Raw genomic sequence first — 22,588 nt, 5'->3', positions numbered from 1 at the left:
AACGTAGTTTGCCTCTGGGTGCACTAAGTCTGGTTAAGACTAAATTGCAGAATTATTGATCTGCTTTTGTAGAGGAAGTTTTATCATCTGTAGTTCCCTACATCAATGAAATCACAGGTCCAGAAGAAAGCAAGACAAAATGGGACTTGCATTTTATCCTAGAGGCAATAGGGGGAGGGCATGGTCAGACTTGTGTCTAACGAAGATTATTTTGGCAGCTGTGTAATAGATTGAAAAGGACTAAAAATGGTCAGAAATCACCTGCCTTGGTGTAGATGATAATCTTAGGAGATAGTGAAGCTAGAAATGAGTGATATAAAAAATAAATAGGAAGCAATTGTGTGACCAGACAGCTAGATGGTGAATTCCAGAACTTGGTCAGGAAGACACTAGCTGTGTGACCCTGGGCAAGTCATTTAACCACTTGGTATCTCAGCTTCTTCATCTGTAAAATGGAGATAATAATATAACCTACTTCACAAGTCTGTGAGGACAAAATGAGATAATATTAGTAGAGAACTTAGCATGAGTGCCTGGCACACAGCTAATAAGCATCTGAATCCACGTTTGAAATAGGTCTTCCTTACTCCATTTCCAGCATGCTACCTAGCTAGCTGCTCCTCAAACATATACTGATAGCAGAAGTCTAATATTCCTAAAAATGGTCTTTAAATACTTGAAAACAGGGTACTGGATGGTGGGTTACCCAGTAACTTGACTCATAAGCCCTTTGGGAGTTGGAATTGTTTCTTTTTTTCTTTTTTGCATCTGTATTCCTTAGCACCTAGCACTGTGCTTCTGACATTAAATGCTTAACTTCATGTTTGTGGATTATTACTATTTCACTATAACCCTGATTCAAGAACCTTGGGTGAGTGTTCCAGGAATTCAGGGCCATTGTGGTAGGTAAGAGCCAGAGGGCTACATGTGTCAGGAACTCAAAGGTGCCTGGGATTTTCAGGAACCTGGAGCTCTGGAGGACTAGTGATGCTTAAAGCAACAAGGAATTCAGAATGAGGGCCATTTTATGACCTAGGGGCATGGGGAGGCAGGAAGTGCAGTGGATGAGTGGTATCTCATGGGAACAATCAGGAAGGTTAGGGAGCCTCAGCAGGAGTGTTTGTATGGGGGTGAGGGAGAGAAATGGGGGAGGGGGGAAGACTCAGGGAGTCCTGGGGGAAATGGAGTGTTTAGGAGGGCCAGGGGGTAATGGTATCAAACAGCTAGGTGGCACATTAGATAGGGTTCAGACCTGGAGTAAGGATAATTCATCTTTGTGAGTTCAAATTTGACCTCAGACATTAAGTAGCTGTGTGACCCTGGGCAAGTCACTTAACCTTGTTTGCCTCAGTTTCCTCATCTGTAAAATGAGCTGGAGAAGGAAATGGCAAACCATTCCAGTATCTTTGCCAAGAAAATCTCCAATGGGCTCACAAGTGGAATATAACTGAACAACAACAAATAATTCAGAATTCAGAACTGTCAGAGATTCAAGACACCCCCACTTCCAGGAGCTGAAAATGTTCCATTCCTTCTCTTTAGGCTCCGCTCACAGAAGGGAGGCAATTATACTACATTTCCCAGAGGTCTTTTTCTCTAAGACCCCCTACTGAGGACTCCGGAGTTTCCCAGAAGGCCCGCAAGATTTAAAAAAAAAAAAAAAAGATAATGGAACGTCTCCATTGCTAGCAATGGCCGTCGGGAAATGAAGTCGAGGTAACCCTGGAGTCTTCTGGGAGACGTAGTTCGGCGGGGGAGCCCTGTATTCTGGGTGGCCGCTTGCGTTGTGTGTTCTGAGACGCTAAGCAGCGGTGAGTGGGAGGGTGGAGGGATCCAGGGAGACAGGAACCAAAGCTCGACCGACTCTGTGTGTGTGTGCGCGCGCGCTCGCGCGCGAACGTATTCCATATCACTGTGACTATGTGTAGTCCTCAATGATGTGCTTGTTTGTGTCATGCCTTTTTCTGTCCCACTGAAGAAGAGCTGTGAGTAGTGATTCTGTGTGTCTATCAGAAGAGACCTATGGATCAGTGTGCTTGTGTGTCAAGGGAGAGGTCTGTGTCTGTGTCCTTGGGGAAGTCAGGGAAGAGACCTTGTGTTTTGTACGTTTCTTTCGGAGACATACTTTCTCCATTTGTCTGAGGGCATCAGAGAAAGCCTTTGCTTCCCTGAGGGGGTAGGATCGTAAGTTTAGAGCCAGAAGGGGCCGTAGGAAGCTCTCTAGTGTTGTTTATGTATGTCAGAAGAGACTGTATCTATGTGTGTGAGAAAGAAGCGCAGCTTGTTGGTGTGTGAGAGAATGGGTAACATAGCATGTTGCAGTAGAAAAATTGCAGAATTTGAAGTCAGAGGACCAGAGTTTGAATCCTAACCCTGTATAACCACCGAACTTCTCTTCACCTCTATTTCTCATCTCCAAAATGACAGACTTGATAAACTTTGAAGTTCCTTCCACCTCTCTTGATTCTAAGTTGGGGGTGGGGTGGTGTAGGAAGGGGATGGTATTGAATAAACATCATCTTATTCTTTCCTCAGTTGTAAATTTATATTGAATATTTAAGAACAATTTTAAATGGAGTGATACTCTTTTTTTTTTTAGTGAGGCAATTGGGGTTAAGTGACTTGCCCAGGGTCACACAGCTAGTAAGTGTTATGTGTCTGAGGCCATTTTTGAACTCAGGTACTCCTGACTCCAGGGCCAGTGCTCTATCCACTGTGCCACCTAGCTGCCCCCAGTGATACTCTTTCTTAAAGAAATACTCTGACTCTTTTTCCAGGCTTCTCCACCATGGAGTATTACTGCATGATGGATGCAGTGGAGATAGTGCTGGATTTAGAGTTCATATCCTGGCTCTGACATTTGATAACCGTGTAACCATGGTTACGTCACTTAACCTCCCTGAGCTTTAGTTTCCTTGTCTGTAAAATAATGAGACTAGATTAAGTGATTTCCAATTCCCACCTAATTCTAAATCCTATACACCTTTGAGACTTTTGTTCATATGTCTGGGTCACAATCATGTGTCTCTATGTCAGAGTAGAGTTCTGTGTATATGTTTCTATCTGAGAATAAGCCAAGTGTATCAGAAAAGAGCCTCTTGTCTGTGCATGTAAGAGAGCTCTTTGTAGAGAATATGTATGTCTCGTAGAAAAGCCCTTTGTTCTTATAACTGAATGAGAGAAAGACTATATTGAGTTAAATATTTAAGTGATATGCGTGAATATCACTTTATGCCCCGTATATGTCACTGTGTTAGAGAAGAGCCCCACATAAATATTTCTGTTTTTCACTGAGGAACCCTCTGAGACTATGTGTGTGTTTGTCAGGAGGTCTGAGTTTGTGTGTGCCAGAGAAGCACCTTGTTGTTTGTTTTGTTTTTTTTGCGGGGCAGTGGGGGTTAAGTGACTTGCCCAGGGTCACACAGCTAGTAAGTGTTCAAGTGTCTGAGGCTGGATCTGAACTCAGGTACTCCTGACTCCAGGGCCGGTGCATTATCCATTGAGCCACCTAGCCACCCCCACCTTGTTGTTTGTATGTTATACAGGATACCTATATACCGGCTCTTCTGAGTATCAGAGAATAGTCTAAACTTGGATGAGGACATAAATGGCATGTTATTAATTTTTTTTGGTGACATAAAGGTAGTAAGAAAAACTAATTCAGGGATCAACCATCACTTAGCTCCATGCCTGGCCCATAATAAATACTTGACTGACTGACTAAGATATCATGATAGAATTGAAAATTAAAATTATTTCAACAACCTGGAAATACAGGCCAACTCTACTAAGATGGAGATAATAGAGTGTCAAGTACCAGTTGTTGTTTAGTTGTATCAGTCATGTCCAGCTCTTTGTGACTCCATTTGGAATTTTCTTGGCAAAGATACTGGAGTGATTTGCCATTTGCTTCTCCAGTCCATTTTATAGATGAGGAAACTGAGGCAAACAAGGTAAAGTTACTTGCCCAGGGTTACACAGCTACATGTCTGAGGTTGGATTCAAACTAAGGTCTCCCTGACTCCAGGCCTGGTTCTCTGTGCCACCTAGCTTCCCCATAAAATCCCAGACTTGGATTCAAAAAACCAATTGTACATGAGCAGGATGGAAGAGATAAAGCTAGATATCAGTTCAGGTGAAAAAAACCAACATTGGTTTTATACTGGCCTTTAAGCTCCATCAATGTGAGTCATCAGTATGATGTGGTTGAAGGAAAAAAGCCAACACATTTTTATTTATTAATAGAAGAATGGCCCTATTATGAAAGTCCTATTATATTCACCCCTGGATAGAACAGATCTGGAGTTTTGCATTGAGTGCTGAACTCCAACTTAAGAAGCTGCAGCATCCACCCAGAGGAACATGACCAGAATAATAAGGAATCTTACCATCAATCAGTCACTAAAGCTGATGAATACTTCTCCATATGGGCAAGGAACTTACCTTCTCCTGGGGGAACAACAAGTATATAAAAAATAAAGTGAATAAATGCAAATATAAACAGTTGTTAAATACAAGGTTGAGATTTGGGGAACTAGGAAAGGCTTCATGTAGTGCTTTAGTTGCATCTTTTTTTTTTCAAATTTTTTATTTTATTATTTTTTTTTAAGTGAGGCAATTGGGGTTAAGTGACTTGCCCAGGGTCACACAGCTAGTAAGTGTTATGTGTCTGAGGCCAGATTTGAACTCAGGTACTCCTGACTCCAGGGCCGGTGCTCTATCCACTGCGCCACCTAGTCGCCCCGCTTTAGTTGCATCTTAAAGGAAGAAAAGGAGGAAAGAAGGGAATGCAATAGAGGCATGGAGGATAGGCAATAGAAAGGCACCAAGATGAACATGGAATGTTTTGTCTGAGGAACAGAAGAGAAGGTCAGTTTGGCTGAAGAGTGAGAGAAGTATGGGAATGTCCACTGAGGCTGGAATGACCAGTCAGACAGTAAGAATACCTACTGTCATACCTACTGTATGGCAGGCACTATGCTAAGTGATGGGAATACAAAAAGAGGCAGACAGTCCTTGCCCTTTAAGAGAGACTTTGATAAGTAAATACATACAAACAAGATATATACAGCTCAAGTAGGAAGTCATTAAAAGTGGAAAGACACTAGAATTAAGAGGGACTGGGAAAGGCTTATAGTAAAAGAGGATTTTCTTTAGGACTTAAAGGAAACTGGTAGTCAGAGATAAGGAAGAAGAGATTTTCAGGCATGGGAGAAAGCCAGAGAAAATGCCTGGAGATGAGACATGGAGTGTTTTGTTCATGGAACTTTCAGGAAGTCAGCATTACTGGGTTGAAGAGTATGGAGGAAAGTGAAGAGTGGGACAGAAAATAAGGTCTATAAAGCCTGGAAAGGTGGGAGAGGCCTAGGTTAAGAAGTGCTTTGTGTGCCTTCTAGAGTATTCTGTATCTTATCTTGGAGGCAATAGGGAATCACTAGAGTTTATTGAGTAGAGGGTGACATGGTCAGACCTGCGCTTTAGGAAAATCACTTTAGTGGCTGAATGGAAGATGGATTGGAGTGGGGAGAGACAAGGCAAGCTGGCCCACAAGAAGGCGATTTCAATAGTCCAGGAGTGAAGTGCTAAGGGTTTCCACTAGAATGGTGACTGTATCAGAGGAAAGAAGAGGTTGTACTTGAGAGATTTTGCAAAGGTGAAGTCAACAGGGAGGGGTGGTGGTGTTAAGAGACAGTGAGGCATTGAGGATGACCCCTAGGTTGTAAGCCTGGGGGAACTGGGAAGATGTTGGTACCTCCTACACTAATAGGAAAGTTTGGAGTGAAGCAAGTTTAAAGGGAAAGATAATGAGTTCGGTTTTAGAAATGTTGAGTTTAAGATGTCTACTGTACATCCAGTTTGAGATGTCTGAAAGGCAGTTGGAAATGAGAGACTGAAGGTCAGCAAAGAAGTTAGAGCAGGATAGGTAAATTTAAAAAGTATCAGCTTAGAGATAATAATTAAATCCGTATGAACTTATGAGCTCATCAAATGAAGTAGTATGGAGGGAGAAGAGGGCCCCCAGGACAGAGCCCAGTGGGACATCTGTAGTTAGGGACTGATTAGGATGAGGTTGAGTAGGCCTTCAAAAGTTAAATGGAAGAGTTTATATTGTATCCTAGAGGAAACAGAAAGCTACTGGAATTATTTGAGTAGGGGAGTCACTTGGTCAGATCTGTATTTTAGGAAAATCACTTTTGCAGCAGTATGTAGGATGAATTGGAATTGGGGGGTGTGGGGCGGCTAGGTGGCGCAGTGGATAAAGCACCGGCCCTGGATTCAGGAGGACCTGAGTTCAAATCCGTCCTCAGACACTTGACTTACTAGCTGTGTGACCCTGGGCAAGTCACTTAACCCCCATTTCCCAGCAAAAAAAAAAAAAAAAGAAAAAGAAAAAGGAATTGGGGGGTGGTACAGAAACCAGTTAAGAGGCTATTGTAACAGTGGTTAAGAAGTGATGAGGATGTGAACTGAGATAGTAACTGTGTGAATAAAGATATGAAGTATTGTGAAGGTAAAAACAGCAGGATTTAGGATTTAAGAACTATTTGGATATGTGGAGTGAGGAAGAGTGAGGAATCCATTATAAGTAATGCCCAAGTTACAAGCCTGAGAGACTGTAATCATGGTGGTACCTTGGACAGAAATTGGATTAGGAAGAGTAGTGGGAAAGATAATGAGTTCTGCTTTGAGTTTGAGATTTCTATAGGATGTCCATTTTGAGTTGTCTAGTAGGCAATTGATGATGTATGACTGATGCTCAGGGTACAGATGGGAACTGGATGTAGAGATATGTGATGATAGTTAAACCAATGGGAGCTGATGAGGTTACTAAGAAAGTAGAGTGGGAGAAGACAAAAGGCCCTTCAATAGAACTTTGGTTAATACCCACAGTTAGAGGGACTGAGATAAATGGTGAGCCAGCAAAAAAACACTAAGGAAAGAGCAGGACAGACAGGTAGGAGGTGAACCAGGTGAGGATGGTGTTATGAAAACCCAGAAAGGAGAGAGCATCCAGGAGCAGAGAGTGGTCATTGAAGTCAGATGAAGCAGATATGTCAAGAAGAATTAGAAAGGAGAAAAAACGCATCAGATTTAGTCAGTGATTCAGTCAGTAAACATTTATTATGCACTTACTATGGCCAGACATTCCTGTGGGCACTTGGGATACAAAGAAATGCAAAAGACACCCCGCCCCAGCGGCTAACATAATTTGTTGTTTGTATACCAAGCCGGACTCCCTGTGTGTCCCTGGGAGGCAAGACATTCTCCAGCCAGTCTGTACCAGGCTGGGATAATGATTGTGCAGCTGGGGTCTTTTGTAGATAAGCAGACCTTCCTATATTGATAGTCTGGTAGTTCCCAAGGGAAAAGAATGAGGCTTTTGCCATTACTTTGTTTCTTCCCGTGGGGAATGGTCTCATTCCCCCACCTTGCTGATCTGTTCCCCCTCCCATATCATGCTCCTTGTGGGCACCCTATCTCCCTTTGTCCCACTATTATAGAAATGGAAACTTCTGTAAAAACTGGGACCCTTTGGGTTCCAAATCCATATTCATTTCTCTTGTAATAAACCTGGTTTTTCACATAAGTCTCATGATGTTGTGATTGCCTTTGACAGGATCAAGAAAGAACCTGGTATAGTGGAAAGAATATTGGATATTTAGTTTAGCATCTAGGGAGGACTTTCAGGCCTGCTATCACTAGTTAAATGATTTTATACAATTCACTTAATCTCTTGGGGACTTAGCTTCTTCCTCTCTAAAAAGAGGGATTTGGATTAGATGATCTCAAAGGTTGTTTCTAGCTCTTAAATCCTATAGCCCTACCAGCTTGTACATGAGATGACCTTGAAGGAAGAACATTTCAGCAATCAGATGGGGAGGGCCGTGGCTCCTTCCTGCTCTGAAGTAGGAAGGTGGGAGAGAGCACAAAACTGGGCAATATCTAGAAGTCCCCTTTGGTTGAACTGTAGAGTATGTAAAAGTGAGGAGTATAAAATAAGGTTGAAAAGGATCTTTTAATAACTTAAAGAAAGTGGGAGAGGAAGAAAATAGAAGGAACCTCGAGTCAAAAGGAGAGGAATAGATGAGTTTCCAAAGTATAATTTTATGACTGGAAATGAACTTAGTTATATTTTAGGAGGAAACCTCATGCTTGGCTCAGTATGCAGTGACACCTGTTGTTGGTTTTATTTCTTCACCTTAGAACTGCCTAGGAAATTCTACCTTAATGTTTCCCTTTTTATTTTTGGAGGCAGTCAGGATTAAGTGACTTACCCAGGGTCACATAGCTAATAAGTGTCTGAGGCCAGATTTGAACTCATACTCTTTGATTCCAGGGCTCATGCTATATCCAGGGTGGCACCTAGCTTTCCTGTATTTCCTTTTTTTGTTTGGTGGTCCCCTTTCTCAATAGGAAATGGTCCTCATGAACCTTCTCTCTGATTGTGGAAAGGCCAGGCATGACTCTGGGCTCTCTTCCATCTCCCTCTCTCACATCCAGCTGGTTCGTAAGGAATCTTAGCTTGGTAAGTCAAGTCTTTAAAGAAGAATTTGTGGTATAGTGGAAAGGGCAATGAGCATAGAGTACAAAGATCTGGGTTCAAATCCTTACTCTGACACTTACTATGTGGTCTTTGACAAATCACTGATCTCATGGATTTAGAGCCATAAGAGACTATAAGGATAATTCCTTCTGACCTTCTCCTATTGTAGCTGAGGAAACTGAGTCTTCAAGAGGTGTTAGTGCCTTAGGTAGGTTCCATAAATAGCAAGTGTCAGAGCACAGATTTGAAATTAGGTCCTCTGACTCCAGATCTAGTGCTTTTTTGTACTGCAGTGCAGAAGAGTATACATCTTTGTCTCTTAACCCCTCTGGGACCCAGCCTCCTCATGCATGAAATGGAATTGGATAGATTTAAGTTCTTCTTCTAGCTCTAAAATCCCATGATTTCAAAGTATGTTCTCCCTTATGGCTTCTTTCTCTTCTCTAGTTCTGCCTTCTCAGGACTTGGATTTTCCTATAGAAGGAAGCACAAAACAGGAGATAATGGCCTCAGAGCTCATGACAGCCTGGTCTCAGGTGAGTGGGGCTTTCCTCTTTCTTTCTCCCAGTGCTGGTTTTTAGAGGGTAAAAATATTTCATTAACTTGTCCTATAGCGTCTTTGCCCAGCAAGATTGAACTCTCCATTGCCTTTTTTTTTTTTTGAGGGGCAATTGGGGTTAAGTGACTTGCCCAGGGTCACACAGCTAGTAAGTGTTAAGTGTCTGAGGCCGGATTTGAACTCAGGTACTTCTGAATCCAGGGCCGGTGCTCTATCCACTGCGCCATCTAGCTGCCCCTCTCCATTGCCTTTTATCCTTGCATCTTTTGCTACATTATCCCGTCTTTCTTTCTTTCTTTTCTTTATCCTTTTCTTTTCTTTTTTCTTTTCTTTTTTCTTTTCTTTTCTTTCCTTTTCTTTCTTTCTTTCTTTCTTTCTTTCTTTCTTTCTTTCTTTCTTTCTTTCTTTCTTTCTTTCTTTCTTTCTTTCTTTCTTTCTTTCTTTCTTTCTTTCTTTCTTTCTTTCTTTCTTTCTTTCTTTCTTTCTTTTTTAACCAAATCTCAACCCAGGGTTGCTCCCATCATCCATATTCTCTGGTCCTACTTGGTGTGTAGCTGAACGCCCATAGAAGTCAAATCTTACTGCTTCTAACCAGTTCAAGTACAAATTTATGTTATCTGATTTCAACTACATGACAATCCTTTTACTCTTTCCTGGTTGACGTTCACAGTTACCTCTATAGCTGTTCCAAACCTCTTCTCTCTTTAATGCCTTTTTGGTCTGAGCAGAAGATTCTTACTTTACTGAGAAAATGAGGGCATCCACTGGGAGTTCCTTCTCCTCTATTCCATAGCTCCAAAACTCTCTATAAAAATCCCCCATTCTCTCCTTTCTTGCTTCAGTCTGAAGAAAAGATGACCTTTTTTTCTTGCCAAGACTAGACTTTCTTCTTGTACTCCCACAGGAGCTTGTCCCTGTGATCCATTATTAGCTCTTTTTCATCTTTTAATCTCTACTTTGGGCCCCTTCTTACTGCTTCCAATAATGGCCAGATCTCTCCCATCCCTAAAATCCCTTCATTTGATCCTGCTGTCCTCTAATTCTTCTCACTTTCACAGCTAAACTCTTACCAACAAAAATTGTCTACACTCTTCGACTCTACTTCGTCACCTCCCTCTCCTTATCTCTTTGCAAGCTGGTTTCTGACTTCACTACTCCTGAAACTGCTTTCTCCAAGGTTATCAACATCTCTGAACTGCTAGATTCAGTGTTTTGTTCCCCCCCCACAGTCTTTATCCTCCTTGATTTCTCTGCAGCTTCTGACATTGATGACTATCCCATCTACCTGTATTCTTTCTCTTCTTTCAGCACCCATGCCATCACTGTCCTCTGGTTTTTCTCCTACCTGCGTCTTCTCAGTTTTCTTTGTAAGTTCCTCATCCATTTCCCACATTCTAAGCTTAGATGTCCTGCAAGGCTTTGCCCAGGTCTTCTTCCATTTTTTCTACACTTTCTCTTGGTCATCTCATTTACTTCCTTAGGTTCAAATGTCATCTCTGTGCAGATGATTCTCAGATCTACTTATCTGGACACACTCTTTTTTGAGTCACCTAGAGTCACATTGGCTCATCTGACTATCCTATAGGCATCCCTAACTCAACAGGTCCAAAATAATTGATTGTCTTCCCTGTTTAACTCACTCCCTTCTCCTGACTTCTTATTTCTGTTTTAGGGTACCACTCTCCCTCTTGTTACAAAGGTTTGTAACTTTAGAGTTATCTTTAACTTTTCCTTTTCTTCACTTTCTATAAACCTAATGATTCACCAAATCTTTTCACTTATTCATTCTTTTTCTTTCTTTCTTTCTTTCTTTCTTCCTTTCTTTCTTTCTTTCTTTCTTTCTTTCTTTCTTTCTTTCTTTCTTTCTTTCTTTTTTGGTGAGACAATGAGGGTTAAGTGACTTGCCCAGGGTCATATAGCTAGTAAGTGTCAAGTGTCTAAGGCCGGATTTGAACTCAGGTCCTCCTGAATCCAGGGCCAGTGCTTTATCCACGGCGCCACCTAGCTGCCCCCTTCATCCACTTTTGTAAGCATCCCCTTCTCTGTACACTTCCCTTTCATCCCAGTTCAGGCCCTTATGACCTCTCAACTGGACAATTGTACTAGCCTTATAACTGATTTCCCTACTTAGTATTTGTCTCCTCCCCATTCCATCTATTAGATCATGTCAATTCCCTGATCAAATTTTTTCAGTGGCTCCCTATTGCTTCCAGAATAGAATACAATCTCCTTAGCCTGGCACTTATATGACAGACTAGCTCTAGCTTACTTTTCTGGACTTATTGCATATTATACTCCTTTATATGTAGTGGATAGGGTGTTGGACATGGAGTTCAGAAGACCTGAATTTAAATCTGGTCTCAGATGCTTCCTAGCTGTGTAACCTTGGGCAAGTCATTTAACCTCTTACTGCCTCTGTTTCTTCCACTATAAAATGGGGATAATAAAAGCATCCCCTCCCAGGGTTGTTGTGAGGATCGAGATAATAATTGTAAAGTGCTTCACAAGGTGCTTGGCATATAGTAGGTGCTATATAAATGTCTCCTATTATTATACAGTCTTGTGTTCCAGCTGAAATTCTCTCCTTGCAGGTGTTACTCCCTCTCCTCCCTCTGTCCATTAAACTTTGAATATGCTTGTCTCACCTCCTTCTCTTAGGATCCTTGACTTTCTTCAGGTCTCAGCTCAGGTCCTGTCTCTTGTGGGAAGCCTTTTCTTATTTTCTTTCTCTGTTTTCAAACTACCTTCTATTTATTTATCTGTTTACATCTTGTATCTCCCCGTAGGATAGCAGTTTGTGTAACACTGACCAAGCTTGGCTCTGAGAAGAGTGTAAGAAATGTACCTTTTTCCCTTCATTGCAGAAGTAAGGGACTATAGGTGTGGAATATTGTTTATACTGCCATACTTGGTTGATGAATTTGTTACTTGTGTTGAATTGCTTTTTTTTCTCTTTAAAAAAATTCTTGTTAAAAGGGGCAAGTTTGCATTCTAAACAACTTTTGTTGGTTTTTTATGTGGCATGGAGATGGATCTGGGCTCTAGAAGGATATGCCAGGAGGGTACATGCTTTGGGCTGCAGGTTAAGGGCTTGTCATATGGTAGGGCTTGGTGAGGGTTAAAGGCAAAGGTGAGTCTTTATAACATGGGCTGATCTTATTCAAAGGCAAGAGGCATGTTCATATACTGTAGCTGAGATCAGCAGCAAGGAAGCAATAGGATCTTAAAATGGAGGCAGAATAGTAACAATAATTCCTTTCTCTAAAGCAACAAGGATTTACACAGCACTTTCTTCATGACCACCCTGTGAAGTAGGTAATACAAGCATGATCTCTCTTTTATGGAAGGGGCATCTTTGGCTCAGAATAGCTTACTAACTTGTCCAAGGTCATATGGCAGGGTAGAAAAAAGGTGGGGATTTGAACTGGTCAACTGAATCCAATATTCTTTCAACTACAGGGCTAACACAAGTGTTAGTAAAAGTGGTATCCTTTAGGGTAGGTCAAAGAACTTGTCCACTCCTTTATGTTTAAGGTGATGGGAGGGAGTGCATGCCACATTTTAAGGGGGAACACATAGAGTTAGTGCTGTTTACCTGGTCTGTCTGAGAAACTACTGTCATAATTTCATAGGATTGCAGAATCTAGGGTTGGAAGGGACCTTAGAGATTAAGCAAACACCTACATTTTACAAATAAGTTTATTGAGCCCTGGACTAGTCTGGAATGATTCCTCCCATTTGTTCAACAAATAAAAATTAATTTTGTCTCCATACTTCAGTACTCAAAGGATCTATGATTTCATTAGTGTTGATACTGTCTTCACTGATGCACATCCCAGCCCCTTTATAACTTAGAAGATGCTCTTGAGCATTGTAAAAAAAAAAAAAGTCATCTTCTTGTAGCCAACCTGATAATGATCCTTCATGACTTAGCAAGAATGGACCTTCAGACAATGGATATACTCTCCCTGGCCCATACTTGAGGCCTTTCTAACTTCATAAGACCTGTCAGAACTTGATCACAGTGCTGTAGAACATAGAAATTGTGGGATAGGCTTTGACAAGGCAACATATCATGTGGGACATCAAAGCAATTTTTTTTGTTGTTTTGATGGTTACAAGTATTGGATTTTAGTTTCCAAAGATATGTTGTTGCAAATGTAATTAAAGCTTTCATAGCTTGCTTTACAAAGAGAGGATAAACTTTTCTCAAGAAACATCAGAATTTTACCAAGACTTTTTGAATTAAACTCCATTTGGAATAAATTTTTTATCCTAAGATCAACGGATCTTTGGTTAGGTCCATACCTTTCAGGTAGTTTATATCAGAAAATAATTGGGGATCCTTGGTTTAGCTTTAATGTCATAAAGACAGAAAGCACTTTTAACAGAATTTTGTACTTCAGTTTCATCTTGGTAAAACATTTCCTTCAGCATTTGAGAGTTTGTAAGGATGTTGGCTTTTACTCTCTTCCTCCATGTTAGAAAGCTTATACATTTTCAGTAGTATCCATAGTGATCCCTTTAGAACCTTGAATTGAAAGGTTTTACATAATACAAGCAAAGGATAAAGTTCTTTCTTTCAAAATGTTCCAAGAGTGAATTCTTTTCTTTCAGAAAAAGTGAAACTTCTACAACTGAGGTTTAGACAGGTGCTTTAAGACTTGTGCTTTTGAAAGGCAATGTATTTCCCCATGTGATAGAGAAATACTTCATATTCTGCTCTCATTTAACAAAATTTCTTACTGAGATGATTCAGAGACCTGCTTCTAGTAAAGTTTATGACTATTATGGCTGTTGACTAAACTTCTTTCAGGGTTGTTGAAAGAGTCATCATTGTCAGTGCATGTCTGTAAAAAGCAGTAAGTTATGAGAATGTGAGGAGCTTCCTTTTTTTAAAACTAAAGTAGCAAAACCAGATGGATTACCAGGCATTGAAAGAGCACCATTGGGGCAGCTAGGTGGCGCAGTGGATGGAGCACCGGCCCTGGAGTCAGGAGTACCTGAGTTCAAATCGGGCCTCAGACACTTAACACTTACTAGCTGTGCGACCCTGGGCAAGTCACTTAATCCCAATTGCCTCACTAAAAAAAAAAAAAAAAAAAAAAAAAAGAGCACCGTCTGTACAAAGAGTACAGAGCTTTTCTTTCTAGTCAAAGTCTTCGCCCCCCCCCCCAAATTAAAGCCCAAACAACTTTTACCATTTCCAAAAAGTTTCCCCAAAGGACTAAAAAAATAGAAATTCTTTTTGATGGCATCAAATACACAATGAACAAAAATAAGAACCTGGGTTATATTGAGAGATGAATGTAGTTCCATCTAATTGCATACTGAAGGAGAATGGAAAGGCTACCAATTACTCAGTGACCTGCTTCAAAACAACAATTGTTTGAGAATGTATCACATCATTTGACAATGAAACTGCTTTCAGTATTTTCCTCTATTGCAGTTTACCAGCTAACTTGACCATTTCCAGTACATGTATCTGCTAAAATCCCTCCAATGGTATGGGACTCTTTTTTGTCTGGCAATCTAGTAAGATATATTATAGGATGCTTCAAGGAAAAGTTTTTGTGAAATGGCAAATCCAAGTTTTGGACATGTCCCAGCTTTTGGGAATTAATTTTTTTTTTTGATTAAAAGAGCTCATATCTTTAAATGCATCTTCAGAATGAATAGGTGTGAGGTGCTCTCTACATTTTTGTTGGCTTCATACTTCTATTCATAAGAATATTTCTGAATACAACAGTATTTTGCAATGTGTCATGTTAATTAATGCAAGTTCAATAATATAAAACATAGTTTTCATCATATTTCCTCCTCTTCGAAGAGTCTGGCTTTAGAGAAATTCAGTATTTCATAGTAGAAACCACTGTAGATCTACAGAATACTCTACTCATATGCTACATTGAGGCATCAACAGACTATGAAGTGGTTGACTCTTTGTGATTTAGAGCTTTATGGGTCATTTCCCTACCATCCTCAGTGACTGCTTAAATGTTTCTTAAGCATCCTTTTCCTATGATGAATTCAGGCATCATCTCTTCCAAGCTCTTTCCTTTCACTGCCCTTAACTCCCTAGTTCTCTCCCACCTGGCCCCTGAAATTCAATTTCCCTCCTCTTACTCACTCTATGGAGTTATTACTGATACTCTTCAGCTATCTCTGGGTCATTGTAGTGAGTTTCTCCTAATTCTTACCTAACTTATTTATCTTCTAGTTATAGGCATAAATCTTCCATTTTATGCTTTGAAAGGTTTCATCTATGTCCATAAAGCTTAGCATCCTTCCTTTTTTGGACTATCTTTTGTAATCCCTGCCATTTTAACCGTATTCTCCAATTGGTACCTTGTAATCTAAAGTAGTGATGAGGTGGAGGGTTAGTGGGCAGGGATTGCATTATGCTAAATTTGAGGTAAAAATAGGAATTCCTGTCAGAGATGCCCAGGACAGGTATATGGGGCTTCAGGGTGAGTGAAGGATCCAGACCTAAGAATCTAGATTTGGGAATAATTAGCTTAACAGGTAAGAGTTTCAACTGTGGAAATGATTGAGCTCTCCAAAGGAGAGAATTTAGAGAAGAGCAAAAAGGTGAGGACTGAGTATTATAGAATATGAACATTTTGTAGGAAAAACAGGAATAAGAGGAATCAGAATTTCAAAGTTTCAAGGAACTTTAAAGATTATCTATTCCTACACATATTTGAAAAAGGCTCCTCCTCTATAATACCTAATAATTAATCATCCACCCTTTGCTAGAAAACTCCAGTGACCTTCTAAGGCAGGTCATTCCACTTTTGGATAGCTGTAATTGTTAAGATTTTTTTCCTTACAGCAAGATAAGTATACTACTTTGCTACTTCAGCCAATTTGTCCTCTTGGGTCAAGTGAAACAGATCCAATCCGTCTTCCACATGAGAGCCCTTCAAGTTCTTAAAGACAGTAGTTATGACTCCTTGAGATCTTTTTTTTTTTTCAGGCTAAACATAATGGATCTTCATGTGGCATTAACTTAAGGTCTTTTATCATACTGGTTGTTCTCCACTAGACACTCATCAATTTATCAAAGTCCTTCCGAAATTGTGATGGGTAGAACTGAATATACTAGATGTTGACTGAGTACAATGGAACTGTCACCTCCTTGTTCCTAGAAGCTATGTTTCTCTTCATGTAACCTCAATTTACATTAGTTTTTTTGGATTGTTCTATCATAATATTGACTCATATTCAGTTTGTAGTCCCTAGATTTTCTAGGCAAACTGATATCTAACCATCTCCTATTTAAATTTTGTGAATTTACTTTTTTAACCCCAATCCAAGACTTTACATATATCCCTGTTAAATTTCTTCTCATTAGGTTTAGCCTAATATCCTAACTTGGGAAAAGCTTTTTGGATCCTGACTCTTTTATTTATTGTGTTAGCTATTCAATTCAATTCAACAAGCATTTTAAAAGCACCCTGTCAGGCTGTCTTCCCCAGCTTTGCTATGTGTTCTCTAAAAATTTCATAAAAATGCTTCTCTATGTCTTTATCCAAGTAATTTTTAAAAACATCTTAAATATAATAGGATCAGTTGAAGTGTTAGAAATCAAAGAGAGAAAGGACCTATATTAGTTAAAGTAAGTATAGCCACATATTTGATTTTAGCAAAGAAAATTAAACAAAGTTGGTGTCTATGAATTGGGGAATGGTTGAACAAATTATGGTATATAAATTTAATGGAATATTCCATTAATTCCATAAGAAATGATGAACAGGACAAATTCAGAGAAACCTGGGAAGCATTATATAAACTAACTCAGAGTTAAGTGAACATAACCAGGAGAACAATTTACACAATGACTAGGTATTGTAAAGGAAAACTTGGAAAGACTTATAAAACTCTAAACAATAAATTTCCTATTGCACAATAACATTCCATTATACGCGCAATGCTACTATTTTTCAGCCATCCCTCAGTTAATGAATAACTAGTTTTTTCCAGGTCCTTGCTGCCACAAAAAGTGCTTCTTGGAACAATATGATGTTATAAAAGGTTTATCATAGTGTTAGGCACATAGGAGTAATTTGATTTGGAACACTCAAAACCCTAGGCTTTATCAGAATGTTATTAGAATCCTGTTCACATTCAGCTCTTCACAGGGTCATGGGTTGGTCTTGAGTTAAGGAGGAATGTGTTTTGTGTTTTAGGAATCAGTGACATTCAATGATGTGGCTGTGGACTTCACCCAGGAGGAATGGAAGCAACTGGATCCTGCTCAGAGGAATCTTTACAGGGATGTGATGTTGGAGAACTATAGGAACTTAATCTCATTGGGTAAGGGTTTTATGTGTGAATCACTTTCACTACTGGAAAAACCTTGTTTTGCAGACACCTATCAGATGCTTCATCTAAGCTTGTCCTGGGAGTCCAGGGGTGAGAGTTTCTTCATCCCATTTGTTCCCAAAGACATGTTTTTGATTCTTCTTCCCAAGAGAAAGGTTTGTATTTTGTTGACTGTGATGCTGCTGTGCCTTCTATTTAGAGATCCTGGAGATCAAGGGACTGGGACTGTATGGCTCTTGATACAAAACACAAAACCCAGGCCCTGTGTCTTTCCCCATAAGCAGGTCAGCAAGCTTCCAAACCACATATGATCTCCCAGTTGGAGCAAGGAGAAGAACCCTGGAGGGTAGAAAGCACAATCCCAAAGGGTATCTGCCCAGGTAAGTGAGTGGGAACCAAACAAATGGTCACGAAGACATAAAATAATAGGAATATTGGCTAAATAACAATGGCCTGTGGTGGAAACTAAAGGCATAAGTTTTATCTTGGCCAATACAGTTCATAGGAAGAGGAGACAGATGAAGGCTGTAGCAATTAAAGCATGTTTCTTTTGAGGGAGGCAGTACGGTGCAATAGAAAGAGCATTGATTCAGGAGCAGGACCTAGGTTAAGATAATGCCTCTAGGGGCAGCTAGGTGGCGCAGTGGATAGAACACCGGCCCTGGAGTCAGGAGTACCTGAGTTCAAATCTGGCCTCAGACACATAATACTTACTAGCTGTGTGACCCTGGGCAAGTCACTTAACCCCAATTGCCTCACTAAAAAAACAAACAACAACCCCCCCCCCCCAAAAAAAGATAATGCCTCTAAAATGCACAAGGTCCTAGGAGGACCTTGGGGGAATCACTTAATATCCCTCAGTCTCAGTTTCTTCATCTGTAAATAAGGGAGTTGGATTAGATAGCCTCTGAGATCCCTTCCAATTTAGTTTTATCTGGTCCCTGAAAGATGTTTAGCAATTGAATGATTGGAGAGATGGCTGAAGGATATTCCTACTGGAGAGAGCAGCATGAATAAATGCTTTGAGTTAAGAGGAGCATGGGGGAACAGTTAGGAAATTGGCCTAACTAGAGTAGGGCAGGTATTTGGAGAGAGTCATAGAATGTAAGTAGGTTGGGGACATATTGTATAGGGCTTTGATTGCCAGACAGAAAACCAGATGTCATCCTGTAGTCTCTAGGGGGTCATTGAAGGGTTTACAACAGGAAAATGGCATGGAAACATCAGAGAATAGCTAGCAGCAGGAAGTGATGGTCACATGAGTGTCAGAGATAGGAGAGAGCTGGTCAGGGGCCCAGGGTTTAAGGCCTCCTTGTTTACCAAGTGGCTAGAAACCAAGAAGTCAAAGCAGTTTTTAGAAGGTCTTGTATTAGGGGTCAGACAAAGTGGATCTCACTAGCTTAGGAAAGTAGAGGACCCACAATTAAAACAAGTTTTGAAGAAGATGCTCAAAGCCCAAGGGATCAGCTTATAGGATTGAGCCTTATCTTGGGATGAGGATGTCTTCTCACTATTTCCTATTGACTGTGGGAAGACCAGGTCCTACAAGTATATTCAGCAATTAAGTAAACATTTATTGAGTGCCTGCTATGTTCCAGATAGTGCTAGGCACTAGTAATATAAAGATGAAAATTTGCGTAACTCTTGTTTATGAACAATTACTTTGGCAATGTATAGGATTGATTGGGGATCTGACATACTCTGATAGGTATAATACAAGATAGAATGTTACACAAGAAAGTAGAGAAATCAGAAAAAGTAGAGGAGGGAGAGAACACTTTCAGTTAGGCTGGAACAGTTCAAGGCAACCAAGGCTAAACCTTGAAGGAAGAGAAGGACTTTAACAGGTGAAGGGGAAAAAAGCGTGGGTTCCAAGGCCTTTTACATGCTTAGAGGCAGGAGGCAGTAATTCGAAATAAGGGAAGAAAAGTCCAGGCATATGTAAGAAACATCTAAATAGTAACAGTGATTGCTTGTAGGTTTTTTTTTAATTTTTTTTTTAGTGAGGCAGTTGGGGTTAAGTGACTTGCTCAGGGTCACACAGCTAGTAAGTGTTAAGTGTCTGAAGCCGGATTTGAACTCAGGTACTCCTGACTCCAGGGCCGGTGCTCTATCCACTGTGCCACCTAGCTGCCCCTTATTGCTTATAGTTTTTTATTGTGATTGGAATGGACATTGGAGAGCCAGGGTTACAGCTTCAAAACTGTGATTTCATTAGTGTGGGTACTTCTTTCACTAACACAGTTCATAATGCCACCATGCTTTATTAGATTGCCTTCTTGAATTGCTCTGTTTAAAAAATATATACACACACAAATAAAAATAAAAATGGTCGCCTTAAGGCCAACCCTTTAATGATGATCCTCTTCATCATTATCTAGACTGGTCCTTATGTAACAGACACGTAGCCTACACAAACTTCCCAGAGCTTGTGCCTCAACTGCATTAGTTTTGAGAACCAAGGCCACTGCTATGCCATAATGAGGCTTTAGAGAAGGTATTTGGGAGAGGAATGTTGTTCTTGGAGAAATGAAATTGTTATTCAAAATTGCTTTGGTGGTGTTTAAGTTTGATTGGGGGTTAAACTTATGAGACTAGAGTCAAGAATAGTCAAGGTTCACTTACAAAAAGGCAGGCATGAAGTGATAAGTATCTAGACTCTGGTTGAAGAGTATTGCCCCCAAATTATGACTCATCTTCCCCTTTTCTGTATGCCCTCTGTTATAACTTATTCTTCTAATTATCCTGTTCATCTTCCAATTTTCCTGAAATAGGCTTTTCTTATTCTTTATGCATACTGTTCCCATTCCCCATTATAACCACTCACGAGACCTTCTTATTGCTCTTCTGCTCCTTTTCTATTATATCTTCAGATTGCAAGGTTATATTTAAGAATTATCAAAGCCACTTATAACATGATCTCATTGTTATCTGTTTCGTTCTACTATTCCAAATATAGAATTTCCTTTTCCCCTGAACGTGGAACAGAAGACATTTGCATTTTCAATTTCTTTCAGACCGGGAGGCTGACCCTGAAACTAGAGAGTCAATTCCTCAACAGGACATTTCTGAAAAATCAGAACAGGAGATGATAGTGGAAAAACTTATAAGCGGTAATGTCTGGTATTCCAAATTAGACCAAACCTGGGAATATGATGGGCAATTATGTAAGCAATTAGAAATCCAAGAGAGATATTTAAGACAAGTGAATGTTACAGATAAGAAGGATCTCATTGGGAAGAGAGATACTGAATATAATGCATTTGGAATAAATTTTAATATGAGCTCAATCCTTGTTATGCAACATAGAGTTCTTGTAGGACAGAGACACAATAAATGTGATACATGTGGTGAGAACTTTGACCATAATTTTGACATAATTAAGCATCAGAGAATCTGTGCAAGGAAGAAACCCCATGAATGTAATGATGATGGGAAATTCTCCATTGATAAATCATCCCTTATTAAGCATAAAAGAATTCATACTAGCAAAAACCCCTATGAATGTAATACATGTGGTAAAGTATTCAGCTGGATTTCATCCCTTACACGACATCAAAGAATTCATACTGGAGAGAAACCCTTTGAATGTATTGAATGTGGGAAAGCCTTCAGTTGGAGGACTCACCTTAATCAACATAGGAAAATTCATACTGAAGAAAAACCTTATGAATGTAATGAATGCAGAAAAGCCTTCAGGGACAAGTCATCTCTTTCTCGACATCGGCGAATTCATACTGGGGAGAAACCTTATACATGTAATGATTGTGGAAAAACTTTTAGATGGAGTACAGAACTTACACAGCATCATAGAATTCATACTGGAGAAGAACCCTATGAATGTAATGAATGTGGGAAAATCTTCAATCGGAGCACAAACCTTGCTCAACATCATATAATCCACACAGGAGAGAAACCCTATGAATGTAATGAATGTGGGAAAGCCTTCTGGTGGAGTACACATCTTATTCGACATCAGAGAATACATACTGGAGTTAAACCCTATGAATGTAAAGAATGTGGGACAACTTTTAGTCGGAACACTTACCTTACTGAACATCAAAGAATACATACTGGAGAGAAACCATATGAATGCAGTGAATGTGGAAAAGCCTTTAGTCGGATTTCATCCCTTAATCAACATCAGAGAATCCATACTGGAGTAAAACCCTATGAATGTAATGAATGTGGAATGGCCTTCAGTGACAGATCATCCCTTTCTAAACATCAGAGAATCCATACTGGAGAGAAACCTTATGAATGTAGTGAATGTGGGAAAGCCTTCCGTCGGAATACAGATCTTACGCAACACCAGAGAATTCATACTGGTATAAAACCTTATGAATGTAATGAATGTGGAACAACTTTCAGCAACAGGTCATCCCTTACTAAACATCAAAGAATACATACAGGAGAGAAGCCTTATGAATGTCAAGAATGTGGGACAGCCTTTAGTGACAGATCTTCCCTTACTAAACATCAGAGAATTCATACTGGAGAGAAACCCTATGAATGTAATCAGTGTGGGAAAGCCTTTAGGTACAGTTCAGACCTTGTCAGACATCAGAGAGTTCATAGTGGAGAATAATGTTTTGTATGTGGATAAAATAAAAACTTTGTATTTTATACTGAGTGTTTAATTAAATATTTCAGAGTTAAGATGTCACAGTTTGTCACCAGCTCTGAATTTCTTGCAATTGTCTCACTGTAGATTTCCCTTTATTAGCAAGAATAAGTATTAGAGAGCAAAGTTGTTGAGTTTTCTGCTTTCTAGAGTTGCCATACCACCAGCCTTCACAGGTTCACTAGAAAATATAAACCTTAATGTTTTTCAGGACAGACCTCTTTAAAATATATTAATTCTTATTGGCACTGATTCTTTTCAATCTTTGATCCATCTCTGTGTTGTGATTTTATAATACCAAAACCCTCAAACAATTGACCTGATTAATGGCCAGATTCAGAGGCAAGAACCTTGAGTTTGATTCGAAATCTATAAAATTTAAAGATTGTATACTTAGGTTAATTCCTATATTTTGCCTTTCAGTCATGTATTGCAATCAGAGCACTGTTTTCTCTCTTTTTCCAGCCATCATTAAGGTGTGAACATAAGAACTATGCAAGGCAGTATAGTATAGTGGATAGAGAACATGTCA

The 22,588-nt window shown here is 39.8% G+C and overlaps 1 protein-coding gene across 5 annotated transcripts; it reads left to right on the top strand.

Annotated features, from left to right (window-relative positions):
* Nucleotides 1-1,758: 1,758 nt before the first annotated feature.
* LOC122741598 (zinc finger protein 883-like) lies at nt 1,759-22,029 on the top strand. Of its 5 annotated transcripts, XM_043985234.1 has the most exons (6): nt 1,854-1,985; nt 8,416-8,527; nt 8,993-9,081; nt 17,297-17,423; nt 17,714-17,812; nt 20,450-22,029. In XM_043985234.1, exons 3-6 carry the CDS (start codon nt 9,049-9,051, stop codon nt 22,018-22,020), a joined length of 1,830 nt encoding a protein of 609 aa, XP_043841169.1. In that variant the 5' UTR covers nt 1,854-1,985; nt 8,416-8,527; nt 8,993-9,048; the 3' UTR covers nt 22,021-22,029. The 5 variants fall into 5 exon arrangements, with proteins under 5 accessions (XP_043841170.1, XP_043841171.1, XP_043841169.1 ...); XM_043985235.1 differs by lacking the exons at nt 1,854-1,985; nt 8,416-8,527 and adding an exon at nt 1,759-1,811; XM_043985236.1 differs by lacking the exons at nt 8,416-8,527; nt 17,714-17,812 and having other exon boundaries at nt 1,850-1,985.
* Nucleotides 22,030-22,588: the final 559 nt, after the last annotated feature.

The sequence above is a fragment of the Dromiciops gliroides genome, chromosome 2 (genome assembly GCF_019393635.1).
Source record: "Dromiciops gliroides isolate mDroGli1 chromosome 2, mDroGli1.pri, whole genome shotgun sequence".
Taxonomy (NCBI): domain Eukaryota; kingdom Metazoa; phylum Chordata; class Mammalia; order Microbiotheria; family Microbiotheriidae; genus Dromiciops; species Dromiciops gliroides.
This window is presented reverse-complemented; position numbering and strand designations above follow the sequence as displayed.

Bases quoted from the DNA above. Each gene is read 5' to 3' on its own strand.
- LOC122741598 (XM_043985235.1), top strand. From the start codon at position 9,049: ATGGCCTCAGAGCTCATGACAGCCTGGTCTCAG. The intron at 9,082-17,296 runs GTGAGTGGGGCT...TTTGTGTTTTAG, and splicing joins TCATGACAGCCTGGTCTCAG to GAATCAGTGACATTCAATGA. The intron at 17,424-17,713 runs GTAAGGGTTTTA...TTTCCCCATAAG, and splicing joins TAGGAACTTAATCTCATTGG to CAGGTCAGCAAGCTTCCAAA.